At 42.1% G+C, this 27,866-nt stretch overlaps 1 protein-coding gene across 1 annotated transcript in view; it reads right to left on the bottom strand.

Moving 5' to 3' along the window:
- Positions 1-10,774: 10,774 nt before the first annotated feature.
- Positions 10,775-27,866, bottom strand: part of CDH17 (cadherin 17) — a 48,323-nt gene continuing 31,231 nt past the window's right edge. The window contains exons 12-17 of the mRNA XM_028533922.2: positions 22,578-22,822; positions 19,987-20,117; positions 17,539-17,778; positions 15,600-15,716; positions 15,367-15,480; positions 10,775-11,328 (exon numbers count right to left, since the gene is read on the bottom strand). Coding sequence (XP_028389723.1) covers positions 11,228-11,328; positions 15,367-15,480; positions 15,600-15,716; positions 17,539-17,778; positions 19,987-20,117; positions 22,578-22,822 — 948 coding nt within the window. The 3' untranslated portion in view covers positions 10,775-11,227. The remainder of the gene's footprint in view (positions 11,329-15,366; positions 15,481-15,599; positions 15,717-17,538; positions 17,779-19,986; positions 20,118-22,577; positions 22,823-27,866) is intronic.

The following is a 27,866-nucleotide window of genomic DNA, read 5'->3' on the forward strand; positions in this document are numbered from 1 at the left end:
TAACATGGTTTATAAATTCTTCGTCTCTCTCTGGCTGACTCTTCCCAAGTCTCCCTGTAGCTCCGACGATCTGGCCTTACAAAGCTGTTTGCACACCTTTCATTTCCTTAAAATGTTTTCCAGGTATCTTATAATCAGGCTCTGATTGCAGTAAAATATCAGAGACAGGAACAATCCAATGAGGGTAAATATTAATGTAAACAATTACTTAATCATTTGGTGGAAGAGTTTTTGAACCCGGAGTCTGGGAACATCCAAAATTCCTTCTGAAGACTCCACAGGATTCAGTTGAGCAAGGTGAGCAGAAAGAAAACTGCATGAATGAAGGCTGCCGTGGTTGTTACCAGTACTTCCTGCTTGCTTACTAGGAATAAAAAATGGGATTATTAGTAATTTGTGGATTAAGTGCTTAATGCATTTATCCAGAAAAGCTGATCCTTAGCTAAGTTGAGAGCATCCTAACTTGGGGAACAAATACCCTGTCAAACACCGAGGTGACTGTGTGGCTGAGGTTCTCATTCGCGAGCAGGCTTCACTGTGCACCATCAGGGTGAAACGGCTTGCTCGCCCTCAACAGATACTTTCTTCCTCATGTCCTCTCCTTTCCCTTACTCTCAGGATTTTTCCACGCTTCCTTTATATTCTAAACATGATTTCATAAAAGGGCTATGCACATTACAAATGTTCAGCTGTACTAAAGAGCTGGGCATAATGTCAGGAAGAAAACGATTCGGGGCAGAACTCCAGAAAACACAGGCCCAGATGACTTCATCCCTAGCTTCACTGCATGGTGTTGTCCTTGGCCAAAAGATGGCGATTAATGTTCCTTTCAAATTCTGAAATAGCTAGAAGCTTCCTAAAGGGTTGAGATTTGTGGCAAAGAATTTTGCTTAGATTTTTAAAATAATTGTTGTTCCATTACAACAGAAAGTTATTTTTAGTTCACTCTTCAGTCTTTTAGTTAAATCATGTCTAATCTTGGGTAAAGAGCCGCTTTCCGAATTAAGTCACAGATCAATTAAGGCTAAATTGGGATATCTGCTCTTTAATAGTCTGACAAGGAGGATGCTGATTTTGGTTTATATGGTTAACAGGCAAAATAATGTTGTGCTCAATTGAATTGAGGCAACCTGCTGTGCTAAAAAGAGCAAAGAACTGAACTTCTAGAAGGTCTTGGAACACTTAAATTTAATTCAACATTTACCAAGAAGCTATGGTTTTTGAACATTCTTTGGCGGCAGAGTTACAATGATAATGAGACTTGGCCCCTTGCCCTCAAGAAGCTCAGACTTCAGGCTTGATGGGGTCAAATGCGAGGAAGCAAATACATGAATAAATAATGAAAACAAAACTTGACACTCTGTAGAGAAGCAAGGATAATAAACCTCCTTCCAGACAAGTAAGATAAACAAATGACTATTGAACAGGAGCAGGCAGAACATGTATAAAATGGTGACAAGACTCGACCTTCAAAGTATATGGTATGGAAATCCATGAAATCCAAAGTTGTGCAAGTACATAAAACAGTAAGTGAATCAGGCCCTGGGTGGCGTGCACAGCCATTTGGAGTGTTGTCCAGTAACTGAAAGACTGTGGGTTGGATTCCTGGTCAGGGCACATGACTGGGTTGTGGGTTTAATCCACAGTCCAGGTGTGTACAATCCCCAGTCTGGGCTCAGATAGGAGGCAACCAATCGATGTTTCTCTGTCAGGAGCTGACCAACAGCCGACCCTTGACACAGTCAGGTCGGATGAGACTCATCTGCACAGCAGAGGTGACTGTGGCCGGATCTCCTGTCTATCTCCTCCTGTATGCCTGTCCCTGCTAGCAATAGGTGGTGGGATTTTGGGATACCTGTGCATTGTAACAAAACATCTGCATGATGCCTCTGATTCTGTGCAAAATGACTTGCTGACCACAGAATAGAAACCCCTAACAACCCTAATTTTGCCTACTTCCCCCACCTGGGAAGTTAAGGACAAAATTAAACTATCAGCAGACCAACTGCCAGAATGCTGAAGGAAGCTGTTGCTAGGAATGTTTCTTAGGGAGTCACCACTTAAAAGCTTAAGGTTTATTAGAATCACTACCTCTCCCATACCCTGGACAGGAGTGTAAAGAAGCAAGGAGTTCTAGTTGAAAATAATAATCTCAATACATGGAAACAAACACAAAACATGCCCCCCAAGATGCGTAAATCAAAAAGCCTAGGCAAAAAAACAGTTACCTAACCAAGACAAATCTAACCTCAATGGACAATAGTTAATTTCTATATAACCTATAAATCACCCCTTGCACCCTTTTAATTTAGACCAATCCCTAGAATCTTAATAGACACCTAGTTACTAATTGGCACCTGAAAGTTTGTGCCCGTATAGCTTCGTTGGCTATCTGATTAATGACCCTCTTGGTCAAAATAACCTTTGTTTAACATGGTCGATTTGTGGGACCTCCTGTACGTTTTGGTTATTTTTTTGTTTAACAAGATTGATCTGTAAAACCTTCTGTGTTTCTAGAAATTATTTCTATGGTAACCATTTCTGTTTTAATAATCACACTACGCATTGAATGTTGTACAACCTCCCCTATAAAAATAAAGATTTATTTTTCTCAGAGAGTCAGTCTGGCCCAAAAAGCCTGGCTGTCCTCCGGCACCCCACCGGGTGTCTCTCGCTTCATTCACTTCGCCTGAGCCGTGCATCCTTCGGGGACCCTGAGACCCCGCCGAGGTTGGACCCCAGCATTTCTCTCTCTCCCTTCCTCTCTCTCGAAAGCAATGAAAAAAATGTCCTCAAGTGAGGATTTAAAAAAAAAAAAGTAAGTGCATCGAATGTTGTATGCTATTAATATCTCTGTGTGGGTGGGGGGAAACAGGAACAGCTGACTAAAGAGATTAAATACTGGTGAGACTATGTTTGGTCCCCCAAAGAAGCCCACCTAAGTACTCTGGGGAGAGAAGGCTGGACAACTGGTCATCACGGCCAGCGCCGATGTTCCAATAAGCAGAAGTCCAGCCCAGGAGGCAAAGAAAGTTATGGTGACTCCAGACACTGAAAACAAAGGTGCTTCAGACCTGCAAGGAAGAGAAAATTGTGTTTTGTCCTCCCACTGACTGGGTTTTTATTTCTCAGCTGCCTTTGCCTCCTCGATCACCCCTAAGTCCCTGAATTCTGCCCATCCTGTTCAACCCTTATGTCTCCTTGACAGTTTTCACACACATCAGTCTCTTCATTCTTTGAGTAGTTCGGCAGCTAACTATTTTCGGTGTCATAGATGAACATCTTGGCTCCATAGTTAGATTCTAAGCTAAGCCATTTGTCCATTTGAATATGGAGTGTCTGCTACATTCGGGGCACCACACACAGTGCGGCGACCCAACAGTGAACAAGGGCTCTGCCTCTGGAGACACAAACTAACAAAGAGTATAATTATGCACAATGAAAAGTGCTAGGAAGGAAATTCACAGGTGCCATGAGGGAAAATAACAGGCAGAACATCCCGGAGGAGGCAGCCTTTCCACTGAGAGGGAAGAGGAAGAGCCAGTCACACAGAAGGGGTGGGGCAGGAGGATGCACCAGGTAAATGCGTGTGTAAAGGAACGGAAGTAGAAGGAGTTTGGCCTCCTCAAGGAAGTGGCAGATGGTCCGAGTGGCTGAAGCGTGGTGAGCAAGGAAGAGGAGGCAGGAGAGGAGGTCAGAAAAAATAGGGGCCGGATCAGGCAGGCCTGCGAAGGGACCCGATGTTATACTTCATTCAGTCAACGTCTGGGGCTCAGCCCAGGGCGTCCTTGACTAGTCTCTTGGAGGCCCAGCACACACCTTTGTTCAGAGCAAACTTCCAGCAAATACCAGGGTTGAAACGGCTGAGAGGTTCCCGTCTTGCACCAATACTTCCAGGACCTCTCACCCAGGAGTCATCCAGGTTCAGAGTTAAGATTCCCAAAGGTCTCCCCTCAATTTTTGTGTTTGACAGTGTCCAGCCCTCATTCACACTCTCCCCAGGAAATGGAGAGCTCAGTGGAGGAGAATGGAGTTTTTCAGCTTTATTTAGGTGTGACTGACAAATACAGTGGCAAAATATTTAACGTGTACAACGGGATGATTTGATACACATATTCATTGTGAAAGGATTCCCCCATTAAGTTAATGAACACATCCATCATTTCACACATTTACCTTTTTTGTGTGAGAGACATGTAAGTTCTACTCCCTTAGTAAATTTTAATTATATAACACAGTGCTATCAAAGTAGTTAACTTCTGAGAGGTCGTCTAGCAATGTGGGTCAAATCTGGACGTTGGGAGCCAGGCTGCGGAGATTCTTTTCCTGGCTTGTTATCCACTCGCTGTTCACTGTGGGGTGAATCAGTTCACCTCCTGAGCTTCAGGTTCCTTTCCCATAAAATGGGCCTAAACAGAAGGGTTTTTCATAGGGTTTCTGTGAGTAGTAAATGGAATGACTCATGAAAAGACCATAACACAGTTCCCGGCGCATGGTGAGCACTTAATAAATGATGATCTATTGGTCTATTGCTATTAGCATTACCAACCATGGCCCTGAAAATACTCAGAGTGTCCCAATTCCACCCTCCCCTTCTCTATTTGGAGAATCCCCACGGTGCAGCTGGACGCCACCCCCTCAGCAGCAGTGCGCATGTTCCCCTCGTTGATACGTGATGCTGCGTGTGTGACAACGGTTCGGATCTGTCTCCCCTCCATGACTGTGAAGCCCATGAGGACATTTTAACATCTCTGAAACCGAGGGTGCATCCTACTAATAATGTCACACACTCACCCTTTCTCTGTGGCAGTTTCTGATCTGAGCAATAGGCATATGAATAATTGTATCTCCTTCATACAGTTGTTGCAAGGATTCAATGACAATCCATTGTAAGGCATTTAGAAGACTGCCTGCCACATTGGAAACCTTGTAGAATCATTAGATACTGTTATCTGTGTTCCAGGTGGCCAACTCAAAATCTGGCCAAGGTGGGGCCCGATAAACATCTGACAGGGACATCAAAGAGCAAACTGTGACAGCCACGGCTCAGATCTGACTTCCCGAGACTCTGTCAATGGAGCTAGCCGATCCCCCTCTCCTCCTGGGTCACGCCCCAGCTGGAGACCGAGCGCAGCTGGGGTTCTACACCCAGGGGGATTCCTGCCCAACACGGGCTCCTCCAGCAGACAATCTTTGCTCTGGGGCCTGGCATCTGCCGGGCCCAGACTTTCTCAGACCTGGGCGATGGCCTGAGACTCTTACATCCATCCTCCTTCCTTCCTTCTCTGCTTAGCAGCTATCACACTTCCATGGTGGCCCAGGGCTCGCCTGGATCCCTCACAGGCCTTTCCTCCCATAAATCACTTCCTTGTCTGATTCTGTCTTCTCCTCCACTGCTTGGGAGACCCTAGAAAACACACCAGTGCTCACATTGACCCAGACAACACTTCCCGGTTTCCTGCCTGGACGAGCATCAGCTGCGAGGGGAGAAGCGGCTGAGCTGAGAGGATGTGGGGCAGCCTGGGAAGAATTTCACCCTGGTGGGAGCCTTACCGCAGTGCCCAGTTTGCCACACACTGTGCCAGAATTCCATGGAGCCAGGCACCAGGCTGCACTCATTAATTCAAGGAAATCCCTCCTCCATAACAGGCCGCAGGGAGACTGTCTGAGATCCCACAGCAGAAAGCCAAACTCAGTGGGGAACCTCAGGCAGGGCCTCTCCCTTCCTGCCCCACAGTGGACCTGGCCACTTTGGGGAAGCTTTCCCTGGCTCTTCGTGCCCACTACCAACCAAGGCCAGGCCTGACTTCAGTTGTGCCTGAGCACAGCCACAGAACATTCTGCCTTTGGATCTCTCCTTGGTCAGAAGCCAAAGGGGCCCTGTTGTATTTTCTGTTACCAAAAATACATTGTTTCCTCCCAGTCTTGTGCTTAATTCAAGAGAGTTAATGAAAAAAAAATGCTGGGTAAACAGTGCTATTTTTATTTCCACCTTTCATGTGTACACTCTCTTCTTCTTCCAAATGTAGCCTTCCAAGTCTGGGACTTACACATCAGCTCAGCTCTTGCAAAGGAAACAATGAGAACGCTGTCTCTCAGTCACGTGAGCGCTTGTCTCTATAACCTGCCCCGTCTTCTCCTGCCCCGCCTGCCTCACTGCCCACCCAGCGGGCTCTCCCAGGACAAGGATCACACGAAGAAAGCACCAGCTTTAGCTTCTGTCCAAAGAAACCAATGACAGTTGAGACAAATAGCTCGGGGGGGGGCCTCAAGTAGGTCTGGCACTTGATCATCAGCATTATTAGACCTGGACTTCAGGCCAGCCCCTTAGCCTTTAGAATTACCTACCATCTCGGGAGGCCACCTTCCGTGTCTTAAGGGCCCAGGGGGCTTACAAATGACTAACATATAGCACATACTAAGAACATCATTTTGAAATGTCACATGGAACGTGTATCATGCTAGTATATAAAAGAAAAAAACAATAAAATGTGAAGTAATCATTTGTATTATAAAAATATTTTTGGTTTTTACATTATCAATAATATTTTTAAATAGCCAACTCTCCAAGTACAAGCACAAGTCAGCAATTGTGCTGTACGCAAGCATGTATTTTTAAAGTAATTTTGAGAGATGCATTTGTGGTGAAAAGTGAAGGATTGCTGCTCATCACTCAGCTCAGGCTTACAAGGGGGGCTGCTGCCCAGCCGGAGAAACCAGCTGCTTTCTTCTCTGTTTCACAGTTGGAGTCCACAGGTTCCGGCGTGGTGGCAGAGTGAACCAGGTCTGGACACACCAGGCTGTGCTTTGTTGAAGGACACGTGAGAGCAGCAGAGTGGCTGCTGAGCTCTGGGCCACGGTCCGTGTGTGCGTCTGGACAGGGGTGTGGGCAGGGGTCTGGGCAGGACCGGTTAGGGGGAAGGATGCTCAGGTAGCTGGGAGGATTGGGGAGCTGATGTTGCTCTGAAGGACACGCTGATTCACATCCTGAAACGAATCAAATTCCACTGCAGCCTGGTACTCACTTGGCTCTGCAGGATTGTCCAGAACAAGAGTTCTTAGTTGTGTTGTACAGTAGGATGGCTTGCAGGGGTTTCTTAAAATTCTAAAGCTAGGGAACTTGACCTAGAGACACTAATTCTGTTGTGGATGGGACCCGAGAATGAGTATTTTTATTCACCCCCCACCCCCGCAGGTGATTCTAACACACATCTGCTGAGGACAGCCAGTTGTTCCACATCTGGGGGGAAATGTGGGAGCGGCACCAGTGTGTGTTGTTTGGGGAACATACATGCATTGTGTATATGTCATGTAGATGTCTTCACGTGTGTGTAAAATGTATGTTTAACTGCGTACAGTGTATGTGACACACATGAGTGCAGACAGCATTGGCCTTGAAATAGGCTCCTCTTGGGTTGACTTCCAGGCTGGATTGCTACTTTTTTTCTCTCTCGGACACTATTTTAAAACCAATTTTGGTTTTAAATTTTGGACAAATATTGTAAGATTCCACTTACATGAGGTGTTTAGAACAGCTGAATTCATACAGACAGTTAAAACCGTGGTTACCAGGGGCTGGGGAGGAAGGGAATAGGAAATTACTGTTTACTGGGTAGGGTCTCATTTGGGAAGCTGAGAAAGTTCTGGAAATGGATGGTGGTGATGGCTACATGACAATGTGAATGTACTTAGTGCCACTGAACTATGCACTTAAAAATAATTTAAATGATTTTTCCAAGTTGAATTGTAAGATTTTTTATCTTTGGGGGTAACTCTTCAGGTTCCAAGTTTCACAAGTTTCTATGATGCATATAGCATTGAAACAAATTGTTTCCCCCTTGCATTAGGTATCTCAGAGGTAGCATCAGCTTCTGGCCCGTGGGTTACCTATGCCATGCCAGGACTGACACCCTGAGCTCTCTACTCCTGATTTACTGAGACTTTTCACATGGCTTCTCAAAGGAGTTCCTACCTAATCCTGCCAAGCCCACCCCTGGCACCCTCTCAGTCTCACAGCTATTTTCCAGCCATCCAGAAATTCTGGGGGCTTTGTTGTTCATGGGCTCCCACGCCACTTCAGACATCTGGGAGGAGGTTTGCGTGAGGCACCAGGGTTTGAATGTAGGGAAAGTAGGGAAAGGAAGGTGGTAAAATGGGAGTTTGAGAAATATTGGAGTATACTGTAAATGAACATAAAGAATGAGTTAACACCAATTTCATCAAGTGGGTGGCACTTAAATGACAATATAACTGGCCAAAATAAATGAGCTTTTTCTTTTATTCATTCTTCCAAAAATTATGGGGAAGCCATTATGAGCCAAAAGTTGCCATGGTGGCATTGAGAGGACACATTTTTGTCTCCAAGCCTAACCCTAACCCTAACCTTAAACTAACTCCAACCCTAACTCTAAAAATAATCTGAACTCAAAATGTAAAACCAATCCTAATGCTGTCCTTTAACCTATCCCTTACAGTAACCCTAATTTAAACCCAAACCTCAAAGATACTTCTAATTCTGCCATTAATGGTAACTCTGATCGTAACCTCAACCCTAACCCTAACACTAGACCTAACTCTAATTCAAACCCTAAGCCTAAACATAACTCAAAACTTAACACTAATCCTAACATTACCCGCATTCAAATCTAAAGCCTACTCTCGAAATTAGCTCTAACCCTAAACCTTGTCATAAACTCAACCTTTATCCTAACTCTAACGCTAATCATAACATTGAGAAGATACTGAGAAGTCCCACACCAGTTGGGGAGATCAGATGGGCACTAATTGTAGAATGTGAGAAGGGCTGTAAGCAAGTACACATATCTACTCTTTTGGTTGCAGGGGGCAGAAATCCATTGAGCTTTAAATAAAAAAAGAATGTGATGACTCACAGGATGGAAAAGGACTCGCAGTTGAATCCAGGTACTCACATCTTATAAATCTCTCCTCTGGTATCTTGACTCTTTGTGGTCCTCATTCTGGGACAGGCTCACCTCTTGAGGTGAATAGATTGATCTAAGCTGACCTCTTACTAGTTTAGCAAATGCAGTGTAAAGAGAGCTCTTTTCCAAAAGTTGTAACTAGAGTTCTAGAAGTGAGTCTCATTGAGTTAGTTCCCATCTTGAGAGCTGAGGGCTGGAGAAAAAGGCGGGTTGGCTCCACCCATACTATATAGACAAGTCAGAGGGTGAGAGAGAAGTCGCCCACTGGCAAATAGAAGTGCTCCTACCAGAAGAGAGAATGAATCCCAGCCTGACAAACTATTTTCCTCACCACAGTGTGGAAGTTTAGATGAGGCAGTGGGCTGGTCTCCTGCAGGAAATTGGAGAAGGCTTCCTAGAGGGACCAGTATTTAAACTGGTCTTTACAACCTGAAGAATGGGTAGGATGTAGTCATGGGAGGGAAAGAAGGTTGAGAGGGAGGGCCCACACCACCCAAGGGAGAAATAGCACAAGAAGTATGAATATTAATCAGTGACTTTAGATGAAAAAGTTCTATGTGATCAGCCTATTATTAGGTGATACAAGTTGGTCCAGAGAAGGCAACATTAAGTTGAGGCAGGAGAGACCTCTGGAGCCCACCTCAGCAGACTTGCCTGGAGATTGCCTTGGTCTTTAAGTAATGATAATACGACTTCTTGAAAATAAGCAGGGCAAGCAATAATACAATTTTAAGGGACCTAAATGTCAGGTCACAGTCACTCTTGGTCAATAACACACAAGCAAAAATACCTATAGAAGCTGCTGAGGATGTTAGGCTATTCCTTAGGTTGGGGTATAATTTGTGATGGAAGTTTTCTTTTGGTGCTTGGATTTTGTTTCCTTTTGTTTTGGCTTTTCATGTGTGGTGATACAGGAGAGAATCTTACCCATTATGAGATTTCCAATGGCCTCATGTGGAAAAAAAATAAAGGTAAAAGAGTGTTTGAACCATAGGATCAAAGAAACAATTTGAATATTTTTCTTTTGTTTCACTTTTTTGACTTAAAAAATATAATTAAAGCCCACAAAGAGCTTTATTTATGAAAAATATACTTCTGTGGCCTGATTTCAGCCATCATTATAAGAACAGCTTTTTAGATATGAGTGCTGCTCAAAAACTTCTTGAAAATTCTGACAGGTTGTGTAATGTTGAATACTTTCAAGGCTCAAATTGGAAGTCATACAACAGCTCTGGGCCTAGACATGCTTCCAAATCTCAAAGGTTCTCATTTAAATTTAAAAAAAAAATATCCTAGTATATGTGCTCTAAGCCCTTCAATCCATGGTCATGTGATCAGTGGATTTTTATTTCATTGTAGACCCCCTCTTCTTGGGCTAATTCTACATGGAAGATAATTTTGATAAATAATAGGTAACCATTGTCATCCAGCCCTCTACTCAATCAATGTGAAGAACAAGGAAGTAGAACAAAAGTGATTCAGGAAAACAAAAACAACCACAGCCAACATTTTTATTCTTGATTTTTGTCACTATTTCTCTCGCACTTCCTCATTTTCCACAACACATTAAATATACAATAACTAAAACTTCATTAATATACACATAAAGAAAACATGCGCAGCATGTACGTATGTCAGTGTAATAGGTATTATGTAAACCCCGTCAGCGATTGCTCTCTGTGGAGGGCTCCCTGTGGCCTGCGGTGCGCTTGTGATGCTCCCAAGTGGAGAATCCTCAAAGGAAGAGCCACACAAGTCACACTGCACTAAGAAAGGCTAATGACACCAGGGAGTTTCTGTTCAACCTAAGGGACAAGGCTCCTCTTTTAATCTTTAATAATACTTTTACTTTGTCTTTTCTCCAGCAAATATTTTTAAATTTGTGAAATACTAAAGGAGACAGGAGTGAGACACAGGTGGATAAAAAGTATAAATGGAATCCAGGAAGTTCTGTGATGGGTGACTGATAAATCTCCTTGACGAAGGAAAAATACACAGATTATTTTATCATCGCATCTTTCCCTAATGGGGAAAAACATATATTTTGTTTTGGCATAAATAGCTAAGGCTTTTGCAGAGGAGAAAAGTATCATGGGAAAATGGAAACTATCTCTAATGTCTATCACACACAAAAGAACTAAAAGTAATAAAATATTAAAGGGCAAGAAAGTATATCTCTAAAAAATTACGGTGCACATGTCGGATGAAAAGCAAAATTATGGGATTAAATGGTTGTGTTACTGAAATAGCACTTGGTACATAAACACGAACATTCCTTTTCAAATTCATGTTCTCAGAGGTCTGGCTTCAGATGTCTGAGCACTTTCAACATTGTCTGTGCCTTTATTCTTCTTTATTTGGATAAACGCAGCTGCTAAAATTATACCTGAAACAGAAAACTCAGGGTCAAAGAGATGGAATCTTAAAGTGTACTGTCACATTCATTTAGAAAGTAGTACCATGGTAGGAAAAAATGACTCATACAATTTCATTTTTGTTTGTGGTCAACAACGTTTCGTTGTCCTGGTGAATAAGGGATTCTAGGCCTTGGTCTTCTTGGATAAGTAAGCTTATCACTTATCTTATTGCTAGTAAGTACGCACCAAGTCTCAAATCATTTCTAAGCTTGTGGATATTTCTTGGTCTCTATCAAGGAAAATAGAACTTAATGCCTGCATTCCTCTGAAAACTAGGTGTGGAATTATAGACAGAATTCCCAAATTTTGCATGTAGTCGATAAATATTGATTCCAGACCTTTGTCCCTTTCCATAAAAGAAATAGTCTAATCAGAACAACCAGAAAGCTGTTCTCAGACCTGTTCACACACCTAAGCCTATTTTCACTGTGTCCACATCAAATACCACATTTTCTTGGCATCTTCCTCACAGATCCAGTTTGAGTAGACTACCTAACCTTTCAGATTTCTCCCATCTCTGAACTCCTACAAAATTACACTGTGCATTTTGACACCAAATGTGTACTATAAATCAGAGACCAATAGGGAAAAGGGAGTTATTTTTTAAAAAATTAACTGGGCAGTAAGTTCATAGGAGGATTGTGACAGAAAAGACTGGATGCTCAGAGACCCATTAAGAAACTTAAAGCAAAGACCCTGGCAGGTCACCTCTGGTGGCTCTGGATTCTCTCCAATCTGGTGGGCTAGTCCCCCCACACCAATACACCCAAAAAAGTGGATAGAGGCTGGGCCTCACAGCCCCACAGTGCACCAGTGCATCGGCAGCAGTTGTGGCTGAACACCACAGCCAGCAAAGCCAGGGGTCTCTCCAACATACCAGTGCACTCAGGACAATTGTGGGTAGGCCTTGCAGCTAGCAAAGCCAGTGGCTAGCCCTGAGCAATGGCATGCCTACATAGTAATGGCACAACCACAGCAGGAGGGTGCACACAGTCCACATGTGATGCCCCTGGAGTCCCTGGCCTTGGTGCCAGGAGGGATTGTGCCACTGGGCCTCACAGGACAACTTCTATACAAGGGCAAGACATAGCTGATCTACCTAATGTGTAGAACAAACACAGAGACTTAGGCAAAATAAGGAAACAGAGGAATATATTCCAAACAACAACAACAACAACAAAAACAACAACAGAAAAAGAACTCAGTGAAATGGAAATAAGCAATCTCTCAGATAAAGAGTTCAAAGTAAAGATCGTAAAGGTGCTCACTGAACTCAGGAGAAGTATGGATGAACACAGAGAGAACTTCAACAAAAAGATGGAAACTATAAAAGAGAACCAATCAGAACTGAAGAATACTATAACTGAAATGAAAAACACACTAGAGGGAATCAACAACAGATTAGCTGATGCAAAAGAACAGATAAGTGATATGGTAGATAGAGTAGTGAAAATCACCTAATCAAAACAACAAAAAGAAACAAGAATAAAAAAATATCAGGAGAGTATAAGAGATCTCTGAGACAATATCAGGTTTATTAACTCTTGCATTATAGAGGTCCCAGAAGGAGAGGAAAAAGAGAAAGGACAAAAAACTTATATATAGAAATAATGGCTGAAAACTTCCTTAACCTGGCAATGGAAACAGATATCCAAGTACAGGAAGCACAGAGAGTCCCAAACATGATGAACCTGAAGAAACCCACACCAAGATACATCATAATTAAAATTTCAAAAGTTAGAAACAAAAAAAAACATCTTAAAGCAGCAAGAGAAAAAAAAGTTACACACAGGGGAACTCCCATAAAACCAGCATTACAGGAAATATTAAAGAAACTTCTTTGAGCAGAAAAAGAAAAGGCCAACACTAGATATGAGAAGCTATATGAAAGGAAAAATCTCACTGGCAAAGGCAAACATGTAGTAAAAGTAGTTGATCAAACACTTAAAAAGCTAATATGAGGGTTAAAAACCAAAAATAGTAAAATCATTCATATCAATAATAATTAGTTAAGAGATAAAAACATACAAACACACAAAGACACATAATGTAAAAACATAAAATGGGGGGTAGAAATGTAATGCTTTTGGAATGCATTTGAACTTAAGAAATCATCTACTTAAAATAGACTGTTACATAGGCTGTTATATATGAGTCTTGTGGTAACCAAAAACCAAACCCCTATAATAGATTCACAAAAAAATAGAGAAAGAAATCTAAAAATAACACCAAAGAAGCTCATCACATCACAAGGGGTGGAAGCATGAGAAAAAGAAAGGAACAGAAAAGAACTTCAAATACAACTAGAGAACAACTAACAAAATGGCAATAAACACATACTATATGACTTCACTTATATGTGGAACCTAACAACAAAACAAATGAACAAACAAAACAGAAACAGACTCACAGACACAGAGAACAAACTGTTGGTTGCCAGAGGATAGGAGCATGGGTAGATGGGCAAAAAAAGGTAAAGAAGAATAAGAGGTCCAACTTTCCCGTTATAAAATAAGTAAGTCACAGGGATGTAATGTGTAGCATAGGGAATACAGTCACTAGTGTTATAATAACTTTGCACAATGACAGATGGTTGCTAAACTTATTACAGTGATCACTTTGTAAGGTGTATAACTATTGAACAACCAAATTGTACACCTTAAATTCACATAATATTGTATGACAACTATACTTTAATAAACCTTTATTCTGTGGTTATTTTAAAAAAAGAATCTTGCAATAATCCCAACCCTATTTTGACAAAACGACATGAAATAATAAGATTCTATTACTTCTATCTCTGTATATCACCAAACTCACCCAATCCTTAACTTGTAGCAAGATTATGAGATTAAATGGTCATATTAGTAAACAGCTGTTTGGTGTATAACCTCAAAAACCCTTTCAAGAAGGAAAGTGAATTAGAATAGGAAGAGGCATAGAGGGAGATGGGATCTTGGTAACTGAGTGGGACCTGAAAAAGCTAGTTCAGTTAATGTGAAAGGTGTGCACCAGATGTCCTCGGGGAGAAATGATGGTCACCATGTACATGTTAAGGTGGGTAATGGCCATGTCAGGAAGGCACTTCCATGTCATAATAATGAGGAGTTTGAATGGAAGGGTATAAGGAAATGAGATCCTCTTTAGGTGTGTGAATCAGAGTCCAGTGTGACAGATTGGATCATGGCAGAAAAGATCAGATGATGAGAGAAAGATTAAGAATACTTGAAATAATCTCAGCCCTTCTTTTAAAAAAGAAAGGATGTGAAACTGTATAAACCCCTACACTCAGGTACTCATGAATTGATGAAGTATTTATTTATAAAACTTGTGGTGAGCACAACAATTATAAGAGAGTAATCACTATGGTATGCACTGAGATGTTCACAGAAAAGCAGACAGCTAGCACAGGGACTGTGCAGCTTAGCCGGACCAGGGGCCAAGGCCGAATAAAGCCTATAATGCACTGGGATGATTGTGGTTTAATAAAGATTTATGGTCCACAGTCATGGACCAATACAAAGGGAAGTTCTGCCGCATTTCAGGTATGTCAGCATCTCCCTTGGAAAGCTAACTGCTCCCCATTCCAGCGTGGCAGACTACGTCATAAGCCCTGTGAGTTAGGTTCTGTTACATCTCGCCCACCACTGCACTCTGCAGACCAAACAGTGCCTGGCACATAGCAGGGGCACAGCGACTGCATCTCTCTTGTATCATGAACGCTTAGCGGCTAGGCATAGAATATAATCATTTATGTTTTCAAGCCTCTCATGTTATAATATTTCCCAAAGTAACCCACAAGGCAATGATAGGTGGATGGTGGTACTAAAACAGTATCTCCCAACCAGGAAAGTTTGATATGGTTTACCGGTGATCTATGTTCTTGGCTATTGTCTAGGTTGCCATTGGAGAAGCCACCACAGCAGCCCTTTAAGGCAGACCCTTAGGTGAGCTAATGTGTCTGAGGACCAGGACAGAAATCCTGGAATCTGAGCTATTCCACTCACCAATGACCAGAAACGTGGTCAGGAGTATGCCAACTGCCATGCCCACAGTAGGCATTCCGGGATGGTGACCCGCGGGCCTGAAACAACTTCCTTCCGTACATGTGCAGAAAGTAACTGGAAAGCAGAACGGAATTTGGTAGTTTAAATTTTTAAGTGAACTGAAGAATCAAAGACAAGAATTCTTTCAAACTGCCCGTGATAATACCCCAAAGTGCCTGCAGCAAAATACCTACCTGGTAAAGAGACAGTCCTTTCCAAGGGTGGCCGGCCCCCGTCGTTGATGCGGATTGGGATGTCATACACTCTCTCTTCGAAGTTCGTGTGCTTGGTGGAGAGTCTGGCATAAGTTCCTGTCACAATAGGAATAAAGTAAATGACAAGGAACACAACTTCAGACACTGGATCAGCAGGAATAAAGCTCATCTTTGTATCACACAGTAAGGGTGACTGGAAAATAGTTAGATATGAGTTAAACCACCTGAAGTATCACCACCCACCTATACCTGCCATAATGTCAAAAAGGGCTAAAGCATTTTTCAAGCCCTCAATTCATGATTTCTCTGTAGAAACAAGTACTAAATACAGTCAGTTATCATTATTCCAAGTAGTGATGTTCTATAAAGTTGCCATTAAACACTGATTTAGGAAAAAATATTTGAAGAAATAGTTGCTAATTTTTTCCAAACTTAATAAAAACTAAATCCTCAATCAAAGAAGACCAGCAAATCTCAGAGAAAAGAAAATCAGAACGATGACAAAGCATATAATAATCAAATTGCTTAAAGCTAGTAATTTAGAGAAATATCTTAAAAGCATCCAGGAAAAAAAAAAGACACATTACATTCAAAGAAACAAAAAGGAAAAAATACAATCCAGAACACAGTGGAGAAATATCTTTAAAGTACTGAAAGAAAAAAGTCTCAATAAATTGAAAAGTATTCTAGTCAAATGTTCTCTGGTCACTATGGAATTAAGTTAAAAATATACAGATATTTGGAAACTAAATAACATGCTTCTAAATAACTCATAGGTCACAGAAGAAATCTAAAGAAAAATTATGAAGTATTTTGAACTGAATGCAAATGAAAACAATACATCTAACTTTGTGGAATGCAGTTAAAGAGATAATAAGAGATAAATTTATAGCACCAAATGCCTATGTTAACAGAAAAAAAAAATTCTCAAATTAATTACCTCAGCTTCCACCAAAATGAAAATAGAACAAGAACAAATTAAATATAGCATAAGAAAACTAAAGGAAGTAATATGTATCTGAGCAGTGAAATACAAAATAAAACAAAATAAAAAATAAAAGCAATGACATTTAAAGCTGGTTTTTTGAGAGTATCAATAAAATTAATAATCTCACCAGAGTGATCAACAAAAAAAGAAGAGACATTATTTTCTAACATCAAATGAGGTGATATCACTACATGGTCTGCAGATATTAAGAGAATAATAAAATAATATTATAAATAGCATGTGTGAATAAATTAGACAAATCAAATCAAATAGACAAATTATATAAAAGATATAGACTACCAGCTCAACCAAGAAGAAATCTATAATTTGAATAGCCCTATATCTATTAAGAAGTTGTATTTGTTGATGAAACTTCCTACAAAGAAATCTCCAGGCCCACATGGCTTCAAACTTTAAGAAAGAAATAAAAAACAATTTTATTCAAAACAAATTCTTCCAGATAACTGAAGAGGTAGAACACATTTTCACTCATTCTATGAGATTAGTAGTACTCTGACATCAAAACCACACAAAGACACTACAAAAAAGAGAAAAATGTAGACTAATATGCCTCATGAATATAAATGTAAAAATTCTTAAAATTTTATCAAATCCAATCCAACAATATTAAAAAATGCTAATATTTCACAACCAAGTAGACTTTGTTTCAGGAACAGCAGACTAGTTTAAGATCCGAAGTGGACTGATGTAATTGAAAATGTATGGAATCTAAAAAAGAGAGAGAACTGGTGATGAGGTCCGCAGTGTTACAGGATACAAGAGCAGCCTGTGCAAGCTCCCAGAGCATGAAGTCCCTTCCTGGGGCATGCGAGAAAGACTCTGCACTGAGTGCTGCAAGCATATCAAGGCAAATAAAAACTAATCTCATCATTCAACAGTGTTTTACTCAATGTACTTTGGACAACTCACCATTGATTTTGGAAACCTCCCAGTCTTTTTGTAAGCTTTCACTGCCAAGGGAAAATGTAAACTGTGGACACCGAAATGACAGCTGATCATCATCTGTAGCCTCAAAGATGAGACTGCCGGGTTGTTTGAGGGGATGGCAGAGGGACAAGCCTGTGTAGTCCTTCGCCAGCCGGGGGGGATTGTCGTTCACATCCATCAGCATTAGGTGGAACTCCGCTGTGCTGCTCAAGGAGGATCCACCTGAGGGATTGAGCGATTGAAACAGAGTGTCAGCTCTCTCATTTCCTCTTCGTAAGAAAGAATATTTTCTTTTTTTTATTACAATTCAAGTAGTTGGGTATATTGAGGCAGTAGAAAGGTAACAAACTTTTAGAACCAGACCTGTTTTCATTTGCTGGTGAAACAGTCTTAATGATGATAATAATACCTAAGATTTATGTGCTAATATTTTAGGTACATCTTGAAAACAACTCTAATTTACATTTACAGATGAGAAGACTGAAGCTTAGAGAAGTTCTGTGACTTGCCCAAGGTCATACACAAGAGAAGCTTCTACCCCAGAAGGTCTGACATTAGAGCCCATACCTCACACTGCTCCTCAACACTGACTTAGGCATGTTAGGTTCTCTAAGCCTCTTGTCTTCAGCTGTAATACACGTGATTTTGTGAGGGTCCCATACATAGTGCTCTTAGAGGGCTACACAAGAGTAGTGAAAAATTTGGACTCAGTAGCCTGAATAGTTGGTAACTATGTGAACATGAGCAAGCTACTTAACTGCTCAGTGCCTTGGTTTCCTCATCCGTAAAAATATGCTCAATAACAATACCTACCCCACAGTGTTGTATGAGGAGTAAGTCATTACACGGGGTGTTTAAACGGGGCTGTCAGTGCAACGCAAAAACACTGCTCACATTCTCCCTGACTTCAATCACAGATACCGTTTCTACAGTTTCTGGCTCCAACCTGCTTCAATTCCAGCGAACTCTGTGTTCTGGCTTTTCTTTTCAACTGTCTTCTATGCCCCTGACCACACTTAACCAAAGGAGGAAAAGCCACTGGGCTCTTGAGGTCATTTCACCTATTTGCATCATTTCAGGGTGGACAACTGCAAAGTGGAGCAGGGTTTTGAACCCTGGTTTCCATTCATAAATCTGCTAAATGTGAGAGGTCTTTAGGAAGCATGCAAAGTGAAGTTGGACCCCGCACAGTATGTTGTAGTGGAATGCACAGCAGGAAGGGCCAGCCAGAAGCTTCCTCCTGATTAACTGGGAGCTGTTAAATCCAGAATGTACCTAAAGGTGTACAATGTGATAGTGGAATGTGCTAACTAGAAACAAGCAATAGAGACCCAGTGACTGGCCTGCCTTGGTGTGGCCGGTGGCCGGCCCACTCACACACATCCCTTCAAAACTCAGCACACACTTCTGCGTTTCTACCCTCGTTGGTTCCATCTGACCGCGGTCCTTTGTTTTCATTCATCTTTCACACGTGGGCAACACTTTCATGATTCCTACCTCCTGAAATGCGCCCCATTCCAGCTCCCAACCCTGGGCCACACATTTCCAGAGTTTATGTTTTGGCCTAACACTATGTATTTAGTCATAATTTGTTCAATTCTCATTTTTTGGTATTAACAGAATTCCAACTCAAAGTTGAAAAATCCCATTTAAATGCAAAGAAACTCCATATTTTAATTACCAGTCTTATCACTGGTAAGCATAAGACTTCTGTGAGTTTATTTTCATTTTAATTCTTTTAGTTCTCTGGAACTCCACATTTAGATCCAGTGGGTGATGTATATCACCACAATCGAATTAAATGGGATGCAAAGGTTACATAAAAATAAACATCCCTGTCTTATTTAAATAGTAAGTGTTTCCAAAGTTCACCCTACTCCATCAAAACACAGATAGCCCGGGCCACCCAAAGTGGCTGAATCAAAATCAGTAAGTGAACTCCCAGAGTATGCACTGAGCAAGCTCCTCAGGTGATTCTGGTGTACATCAAAGTGAGAATGTCACATAAAGCCTTTTGTTTCAAAAAGGACCAGGCCTGAGCTGTTGCAATTTAAGGCTAAAGGAGGAAGTAATGGTATAGGTCAGCCAGGCAGTGGTCTGACTCCACTTCCAGGAGAAACCCCCAACCACTTTGGAGAAGCCAGGTAGTGCAGCAGGCACAGAGGGACCTCCCTAGAGCTGTAGTCCCTTCAGGAAACCAGAGTGAGCAGCACCCACAAACCCTAGCCAGAGTGTAGGGACAACCCTGAAGGTGCTCAGGGCACAGGTAATTCTCGAACAAAATCAGGAAGTAGTTCCCTCCGCTTTGGTACCCTTCTTATCCTTTCACTATAAGATATTCTGACAATCCGACCCAGTGAACTTCCCCTCCCTCCTACTTCTATTGATGTAACCCCTAATAATGTGTTACTTTTTTTTTTTTTTGCTCACCTACTTCAGTTGCCACCACTTGTACCCGATACAGACTTTCAGTTTCTCTGTCCAGTGGAGCCGCACTGAAGATCCTGCCAGTAACAGGGTCAATTTTAAGCCAACTTCTCCTGTCGCCTCTCAGTGAATAACTTCATAAGGTGAGAAGAGCAAAGGAAAGCCCACGTTACTTTATGCAAAAAACATGAAGGTAGTTTATGCATAACTATGCTATTATGTCAACACTATCCCTATGAACACTATCATATTCACGGCATATTTGAAATGTCATTATTTAACATTATTAATGCTTTTATTTGCACACCATCTATCTTCAAAACCAGGATTTGCTCATCTTTACAAAGTGGTAGCTGTACTTGTTTTATTAGAAAAGGTATAGTCACAAACTGTTGGTGGGTGGGAATGTTTAACCTTTCTGGCAATCGAAGAATTCCAATGAAAACAATCTGGAAGTACCTTTTAAAACTGATTAGCAAACCACCCTTCTAAGAAAACTTGAACTCTTAGTGGGGGAGGCATTGTGTGAACGGGTGGATACTCAGAGGCTGCTGGTGGCCAGGTGAATGCTCATTCAATAAACATCTGTTGGCTGCTTAGCAAATACCAGGCGGTGGACCAAGACAGGAGATTACAAAAAGGGGTTCCTAGGCCCATAGAAGAGACAGACCCAGAGATAGATAATTCCAATAAAATGTGGTAAAGACAATAGGAGGGGCCCAATGGAATCCCAGAGAAGTTCATGAGACTCAGAGCAGTCTTTCTGAAGAAGTAGATGTTAACTAAGGTAAGAAAAAGGAAGCGGCTTTAAGCAGAAGAGAATGCACAAGCTCATGCAGAAAGGCCAAGGAATAGCTCATATCTTTCCCTTGATCTATCTGAGAAATTTTCTTAAGTGACTTTGTTTTCCCACTCATAAACTCAAATTTTTATTCATTTGTTTTTGACTACTGATTTTTATTTTTTTTCCTTTTTATTGAATTTATTGGGGTGACACTGGTCAACAAAATCATACAGATTTCAAGTACACACTTCTGCAACACATCATCTGTACACTGTATTGTGTGCTCACCACCCCAAGTCAAGTCTCCGTCCATCACCATTTAATGCCCCCTTACATTCCTCTACCTCCCTTCACTCCTCCCCCTGGTAATCACCACACTGTTGTCCATGCCCATGAGTACTGGTTTTTCTAAACAAAAAATTTTAAATAGATTTTTAGAGAGAAAGAGGAAAGGAGAGAAAGAGAGAAAAACATTGATTGTTGCTCCACTCACTTACACTTATTTATGCACTCATTGGTTGATTCTTGTATGTGCCTGACCTGAGATCAAACCCACAACCTTGGAGTATCGGGCTGATGCTCTAACTATCTAAGCTTCCTAGCCTGGGCAAAACAAGTAATTTTTATAGCACCCTCATGAAGGAGGCAGCAGCATATGTTAAACAATAAATGGCTGTAAAATCATAAACACATGCCCCCGATCAGAATTTGTGAATCTTATGTATGGAGTATATCTTTACTAAACCAAACAGTACAGTCTTGCACTGGCCTTTCCCTCTTCATAAAATGAGAGAAGAAGTAAACTAGAAGAGTAAAACCATAGGGGATAACTTTACCTTTTGACAGTCAGAAAAGGTCTTAGAATTGATTCCAAGTGCCTAAATGGCAGCTCTTTGGGAGGCAAGACTTTCCACAAATGTTTAAAGAAACTTAAGGAATTGTCATCATAGCCACATGCATTGGTTTATGTCATGCTGAGATATTTGTCATATCTTAGATAGTAGGGCTATTATACAATGGAAGCAAAAGATCTGGGCTCAAGTCCTGTCTATGTGCTCATTAACTATGCAACCTTACAGAGGTCAAAGGGGTTATAGATACAGATGTAGATATACACACACACATACTTCTTGGGCAAATCAATTATCACTGTACATTTTTAAGGCAAATCTGTGTGAATCCTATTACACTGAAAAAATAATTAAGAATTGCTAAGAAGGAAAGATATACACATTTGTTTAACCCCCTCAGCCTGAGCACTAGCCCCCCAGGGGTATGCTATAGAATGAGTCTTGTTGCCCCATATTTGCTCTCCAGAGAGCAAATACACTCTACACCCAGAAGATTCCCTTAAACATGTCAGGTGGCTGAGTCTTTCCAGTTGGGCTTTTGCTTCATTCTCTCGCTCTAGACCTCCAGTCTGGTTTAGGGGCTGGGCTGGAACCCTTCCCTGAACCCGAGCCCCTGGGATTGGTTCAGACACAGGATCTGGGTTTGGGCCGCCCTGTCTGTAGACCTCCATCTCCTGAACTTACCAGCTCTCAGTGGGACTACAGTGAGTGGCCAGATGGAACCTGACATGCTTCCCGCTTGCCTGAGACTGTTTCCCTCCCTCTTCACCCGGGGAACTGACCCCTTCAGGAACCAAGATCGAGTTCACCATGTGTACTGGATATGGCTTCAGATCACTGGCTGCTCCTTTAGGAGAGAGCCTTGGAATTAGGCCAGCTCCTCTGTCCCTCCCAGCCCTTCTTCTCTCCCAATGACCTTGGTCACAGCACAGATGGGATAGCCCAGCCCTGCTCTCTACCTTACGTCCAGACCTTCCGGATCCTTGGCAGTCACGTTGCCCACTTGAGTGCCTTTAGCCACATCTTCACTGACTTTTGCTTGGAATATGTGTTGGGAAAATTGAGGTGCTTCATTCACATTGATCACAAAAAGAGTGAATGTGGCAAAAGAGCTGGCGTTGTACTGTACACCACGCACCAGGGGCTCAGGATTCTCCGCTTGGAACACAATGTTGTGAATGGGGGTTGTTTCAAAATCAAGAGGCTGTGTAGGGAAAAAAAACAGAGAAAATTAATTTGAAGATGACTAGCTCCCTTCAAATATCCATGCCCTATTCTCCTGTAAAAACTCTTGCTGAGCAAGCAAGTCTCAAGTCAGTGCCAGCAAACACCTACTGCTCAAATGACAACAGAGCTACCAGAAAGTCTGTGCTGCAGGATTCACCAGCGCTTTTAATGTGCTGATATGCATTAAGGCTCTCCTAGGAGAGCAAATCAATTCAATGTGCACTCCTCAAATTTATTTTACCCTGGGGCAGTTCATTCATTCATTCAGCAGAAACTTACTGATTCACTCAAGCAAATTCCCAGAAGACAGCGTGGGAAATGCTTAGATAGAGATTTCCATATTATATGGAGAATGATTTTCCAGGAACCTCAGGATCCAAACCCCAAAATGAAAGTCCTTAAATTCGGGGAGGGTGAGAGAGGTCAGAAGAGAGGATTGAATACATAGTTGACCTGCTCTTGTTCCAGGTCATTCCAGACAGGGCCGGAAAGGAAAAACCAAGAAACCAATTTCAGTTTAGTATGAGGAAGAATATAAGAGTTAGGACTACCCAAGAGAGAAAAAGTTGCTTCCAAAGCAATAGGTTCTCAACTCTGGAAATTCTTCAAGAATGGGCTTAAATAACATGTGACAGGCTAGCATGGAAAGGACTTAAATATCATTTAAGCAATTGGCTCTGTGTGGCTTTTAAGGATTCCCTCAAGGCACAGAGTCCATGATTCTGTGAGGAAAACCCCTAGAAACCAAAATCTAAATATTATGTGCATATGTGAACTTTTTTTCTAGGGAGAGGATACGTAGATTTGTCAGTCTCAGTGATATCCAGGACCTAAAAAAGATGAAGGAACCAAAGCAAAACCTGAAATGTACATTATAGATTATAGAACCTGCACTATTTTATTCACTCTTCCATGCCTGGAGCACACAGGACCCCTTGGAGAGCTGTCAATCCTTTAACTTTAGTTTGTATCTATTTATAGCACTGGCTAAACAGAAGTGGTAATACCCATTTGTGAAGAGAGAAACTCATGGAGGGTTCAACACATGATGGCATTAGCTCAGCCTGCTCTTCCTTAACATCTGAAAAAAATTTTCCTCGAGTCAGAAATTGGCTCAGTGTTATCTCTTAAGATCAGCTTCCCTGATCCCCACCCTCCATCCCCAAATGGACGAGCTCCACATCCTCAGCTATCTCATAGTACCTGTCTCAGGATTCTAGCTGTTTCATGATCTGCTTTAGATTCTTACTGACGTTAAACTCCCTAAGGGGAGGAATTGCATTATATGCATCACTACTTTTCATCTCATCCTTGACATGCAGTACCCATATCAGTCAGGAAACATAAAGATGAGACAGTGTTGGTCCTTCCTGAGCCCTTGAGGGCTCCAGAGGAAGAGTCCAGATGAGATCTCTGCCTTCCAGAGACCCCTCTCCCCTGTGCACGCGCACACACACACACACACACACACAACATCACAACCCAATTTTTAGTTCAATAGAAAGATTGCTCATATGGAAGAGAAAGAATTATACATGAAGATACAAAGTCATTTGAGATAGAAAGTAAGAAGCAATTGACAGAATATAAATATAGAGCATGTATAATGTTGTAAGCCAGCTGAGATATGAAAAGAGAGAGCTTGTTCACAGAGATAAGCGCCCAGTGTCTGCAGGGTATGGCCTCACAATGACCTCTTGATTACTACCACATGGTCTGATAGGGCTCCTCACCTCAGGGCAGGGGTGGGGGGGTGAAGAACTAGAGCTCCCACTCCCAGAGGCCCACTTCTCCTCTCAGGGATGAAGGCAGAGGCATCAAACTGAGAAATCTGGCAGATGGGACTGGAAGGCAGCAGCCCCCAGAAGGGGCTGGTCCAGCCACGCCCAGGCTGAGGCAGGCAGCATAGCTACCTGAGTGCTCAGGCAGAGGGGGCACATCTCCTCCTCGCCACCAAGCAGGTCCCAAGTCTCTTCCCTGTGGCTTTCCCATCCTGTCACTGTGGCCCCCAGAGGTGAGGGATAAAGAGATGAGACAGTATGTGTACCACTGAGAAGTAGCCTGTGTTACCAGAACAGAACAGTGAGGCTGAGAATAGAAAGAGATGGTAGAAAAGACCACGTACATCAAGCTGAGGAGCTAAGACTTTATACTTGAGGAGCAGAGAGAGGTGTTAAGCACCAGACTGACAAGATCAGATTAGTGTTTTAGAAAGATAACTCTGGGAGCAGCCACGTGATAGATGGCTTTGAGGTGACCCAGACCCAGACAGGGAGATCAGTTAGGGAAGGGGTCAGCTCCCCTTAAACACTTATTAAAGGGGAGAAGGAATGAAAAAAGGAGCAGCCAGCCATTGATCAGTCTGCTTAGCTTTCACACCAGGAAAAAACCCTGAGCCAGATCTTCCAGGGAAAAAACTAGAACTGAAAGATACTAAATTAGCTCGTGATAAGCAACAGAGTTAATCCAGTAAAAGGCTTGTCAAACCATGTGTATCGTCTTTCATAACACAGGGATGTGCCTTCAGAGCCAAGTCAAGAGACCCATCATGCCTCTTGGGGAGGCCTCAGGTCCTGTCTGGGAGACACAGTCATCAAATAAGCTCAAAAAATATGCTCATGCCACAGTTCCTCTTCTGCACACAATTGCTTGAAAGGTCAAACCTAGTGATTTAGATTCAGCCTGAAGGCAGAGGTAGAAGTTACAGCGAGGGATATTTAACATTTTTACCAATGATCATGATGAGAAAAAAGTGTATGCATTAGTTTTTCCAGATGACACTGGGCTGGTTAAAAAATAGGCCATGTACTGAGAATTCAAAACAACCATTTATAATGGAGAACTGGCAAAATTTGCATTAAAAAAACCCTAAAGCTAAAACAAACCCCAAATTTTAAGAAAGGGAGTCCCAGCAGAGCCGTTGATGAGCTGGTAAGCCTCAAAGAAACAGTCTTCCTGCTCCTGACACTCACTTGGCCTCCAGAGTATCATGGTCTACCACGCGCCAGGCCAGAGCTTTGGGTGGCAGTCAGTATTGAGTAGGACAGCATGTCTAAACCTTGTTTAATCCTAAACAAGGAGCATCTCTTGAGGCATGTGAAATGATAGAAAACACATATATTGGTCTCTGCCCCTAGTGCCTGGCACAGAAGCTCCTAAAACCCTTGCAATTCCTCAGTGATAAGAACACTAAGAACATCTTTTGTTCTAATATTTGGTCTCTGACCTCAGTTCCTAAGACTGAGGTCCTAAATCATTTGGGATTTCCTGAGTAGTAGGAATGTCTTTTGTTCTAATGAGGCAACTGTTGATGGGCTCCTAGATGGGGCTGGTCACCAGAAACACCAAGCCAGGATTAGAAGCTTGGAACTTTCAGCCCCATCCCATCATCCCCTCCAGGGAAGGGAAGAGAAGCTATAGACTGAGTTAATAATCAATCCTGACTACATGATGAAGCCTCCATAAAAATCCCCCAAGTATGGGGTTCGGAGAGCCTGGGTTGGTACATCCTTGTGTTGGGAGAGCGATACACCCCAACTCCGTAGGGAGAGAAGCTCCTGCTCTCAGGGCCACTGCAGACCTTGTCCTTTGTATCTCTTTACCTGGCTGTTCACCTGTATCTTTTATCATAACCTTTAACATAGAAGAAACTGGTCCATGTTAGTGTTTCTGAGTTCTAAGAGCTGTTCTACCAAATGATGGAACCTGAGGAGGGAGTCATAGGAACCTCCGATTTATAACCAGCCAGTCAGAAGTAAAGATGACAACCTGGGATTTGCAATTGGCTTCTAAAGTAGGGGCAGTCTTGTGGAACTGAGCCCTTACCCTCTGGGGTCTGTGCTACGTGCACACAGAGAATGTCAGAACTGAGCTGAATTGCAGTGCATCAGGCTGGTGTTAGAGAATTGCTTGATGTGTGGAAAGCCAACCCAGTACATGTCAGAAGTGTAGTGTAGTGTGGGAGTCATGTGAGAGTGAAGGAGAAAAACAAAAGTGTTTTCTCTTCCCTTTTGCAGGAGTCTTGTTAAAATCGCTGATTTCCAGGCCCTTCCTGGGAGAGGGTGAGTCAGCAGTCCCCAGTGGGTACCATTTGACTTCTGGATTAGGCAAGTTTGGTCCCCTTGGCAAGAAGGGAAAGCACACCTCTCCACAAGTAGAATCCTGGCTTCTGCCCTAGTTCTAATTAATTAGAATTAAGATAATGATGAACATTTAAGTTTACTATCTGCTGGGTGCTATGTTAAGAGCAACACATGTATTTCCACATTTAATCCTCCAACATCTTTATGAAGAAGGTGTTACTATTTTACCCATTTTTACAGATCAGAAAGCTGAGACCTGAGAGATTCTGTCAGGTGGTCATGGTCACAGAGCAAGTAAGGACAACACCCGGCCTCAACAGAAATCATTTCCTAAGACAAGCCAGAAGTGTGGGGTCCAGATCTCAGCTGTGCCATCACTGGGGCACCTGACTATATCTTGCTGTGGGCCTGAACTTCCTCTGCCCCTGAGATTTCTGCTTCTCTCATAATCAGCATGAAAAGTAAAGGGCAGCATAGGCAGAAGTGCTTCATAAGGCAAAATGAGTTACAGTTGAGGTATGGGTGTTTCAGTAAATTTCACCTCCGATTAGCACAGTTGTAATTTAGATGAGCAGTTGCTGATAGGCTTATGATGAAGACACATAGTTTCTGGATATGGTACCAAAAGCAAAGGCAACAAAAGCAAAAAACACAACAGCGAGACCATATCAAACTAAAAAGCACAATGAAGGAAAGAATCAGCAGTGTGAAAAGACAACCTACAGAATGGGAAAAATATTTGTACCCATATATCTGATAAGGGGTTAATATGTAAAATCCATAAGAAACTCCTACAGTTTAACAGCAAAAACAAATAACCTGATTTAAAAATGGACAAAGGACTTCAATAGACATTTTTCTAAAGAAGACATACAACTACACAACAGGTATATTAAAAAATGTTCGACAGCACTAATCATCATGGAAATGTAACTTAAA

Source organism: Phyllostomus discolor, chromosome 7, assembly GCF_004126475.2.
Source record: "Phyllostomus discolor isolate MPI-MPIP mPhyDis1 chromosome 7, mPhyDis1.pri.v3, whole genome shotgun sequence".
NCBI classification, from domain to species: domain Eukaryota; kingdom Metazoa; phylum Chordata; class Mammalia; order Chiroptera; family Phyllostomidae; genus Phyllostomus; species Phyllostomus discolor.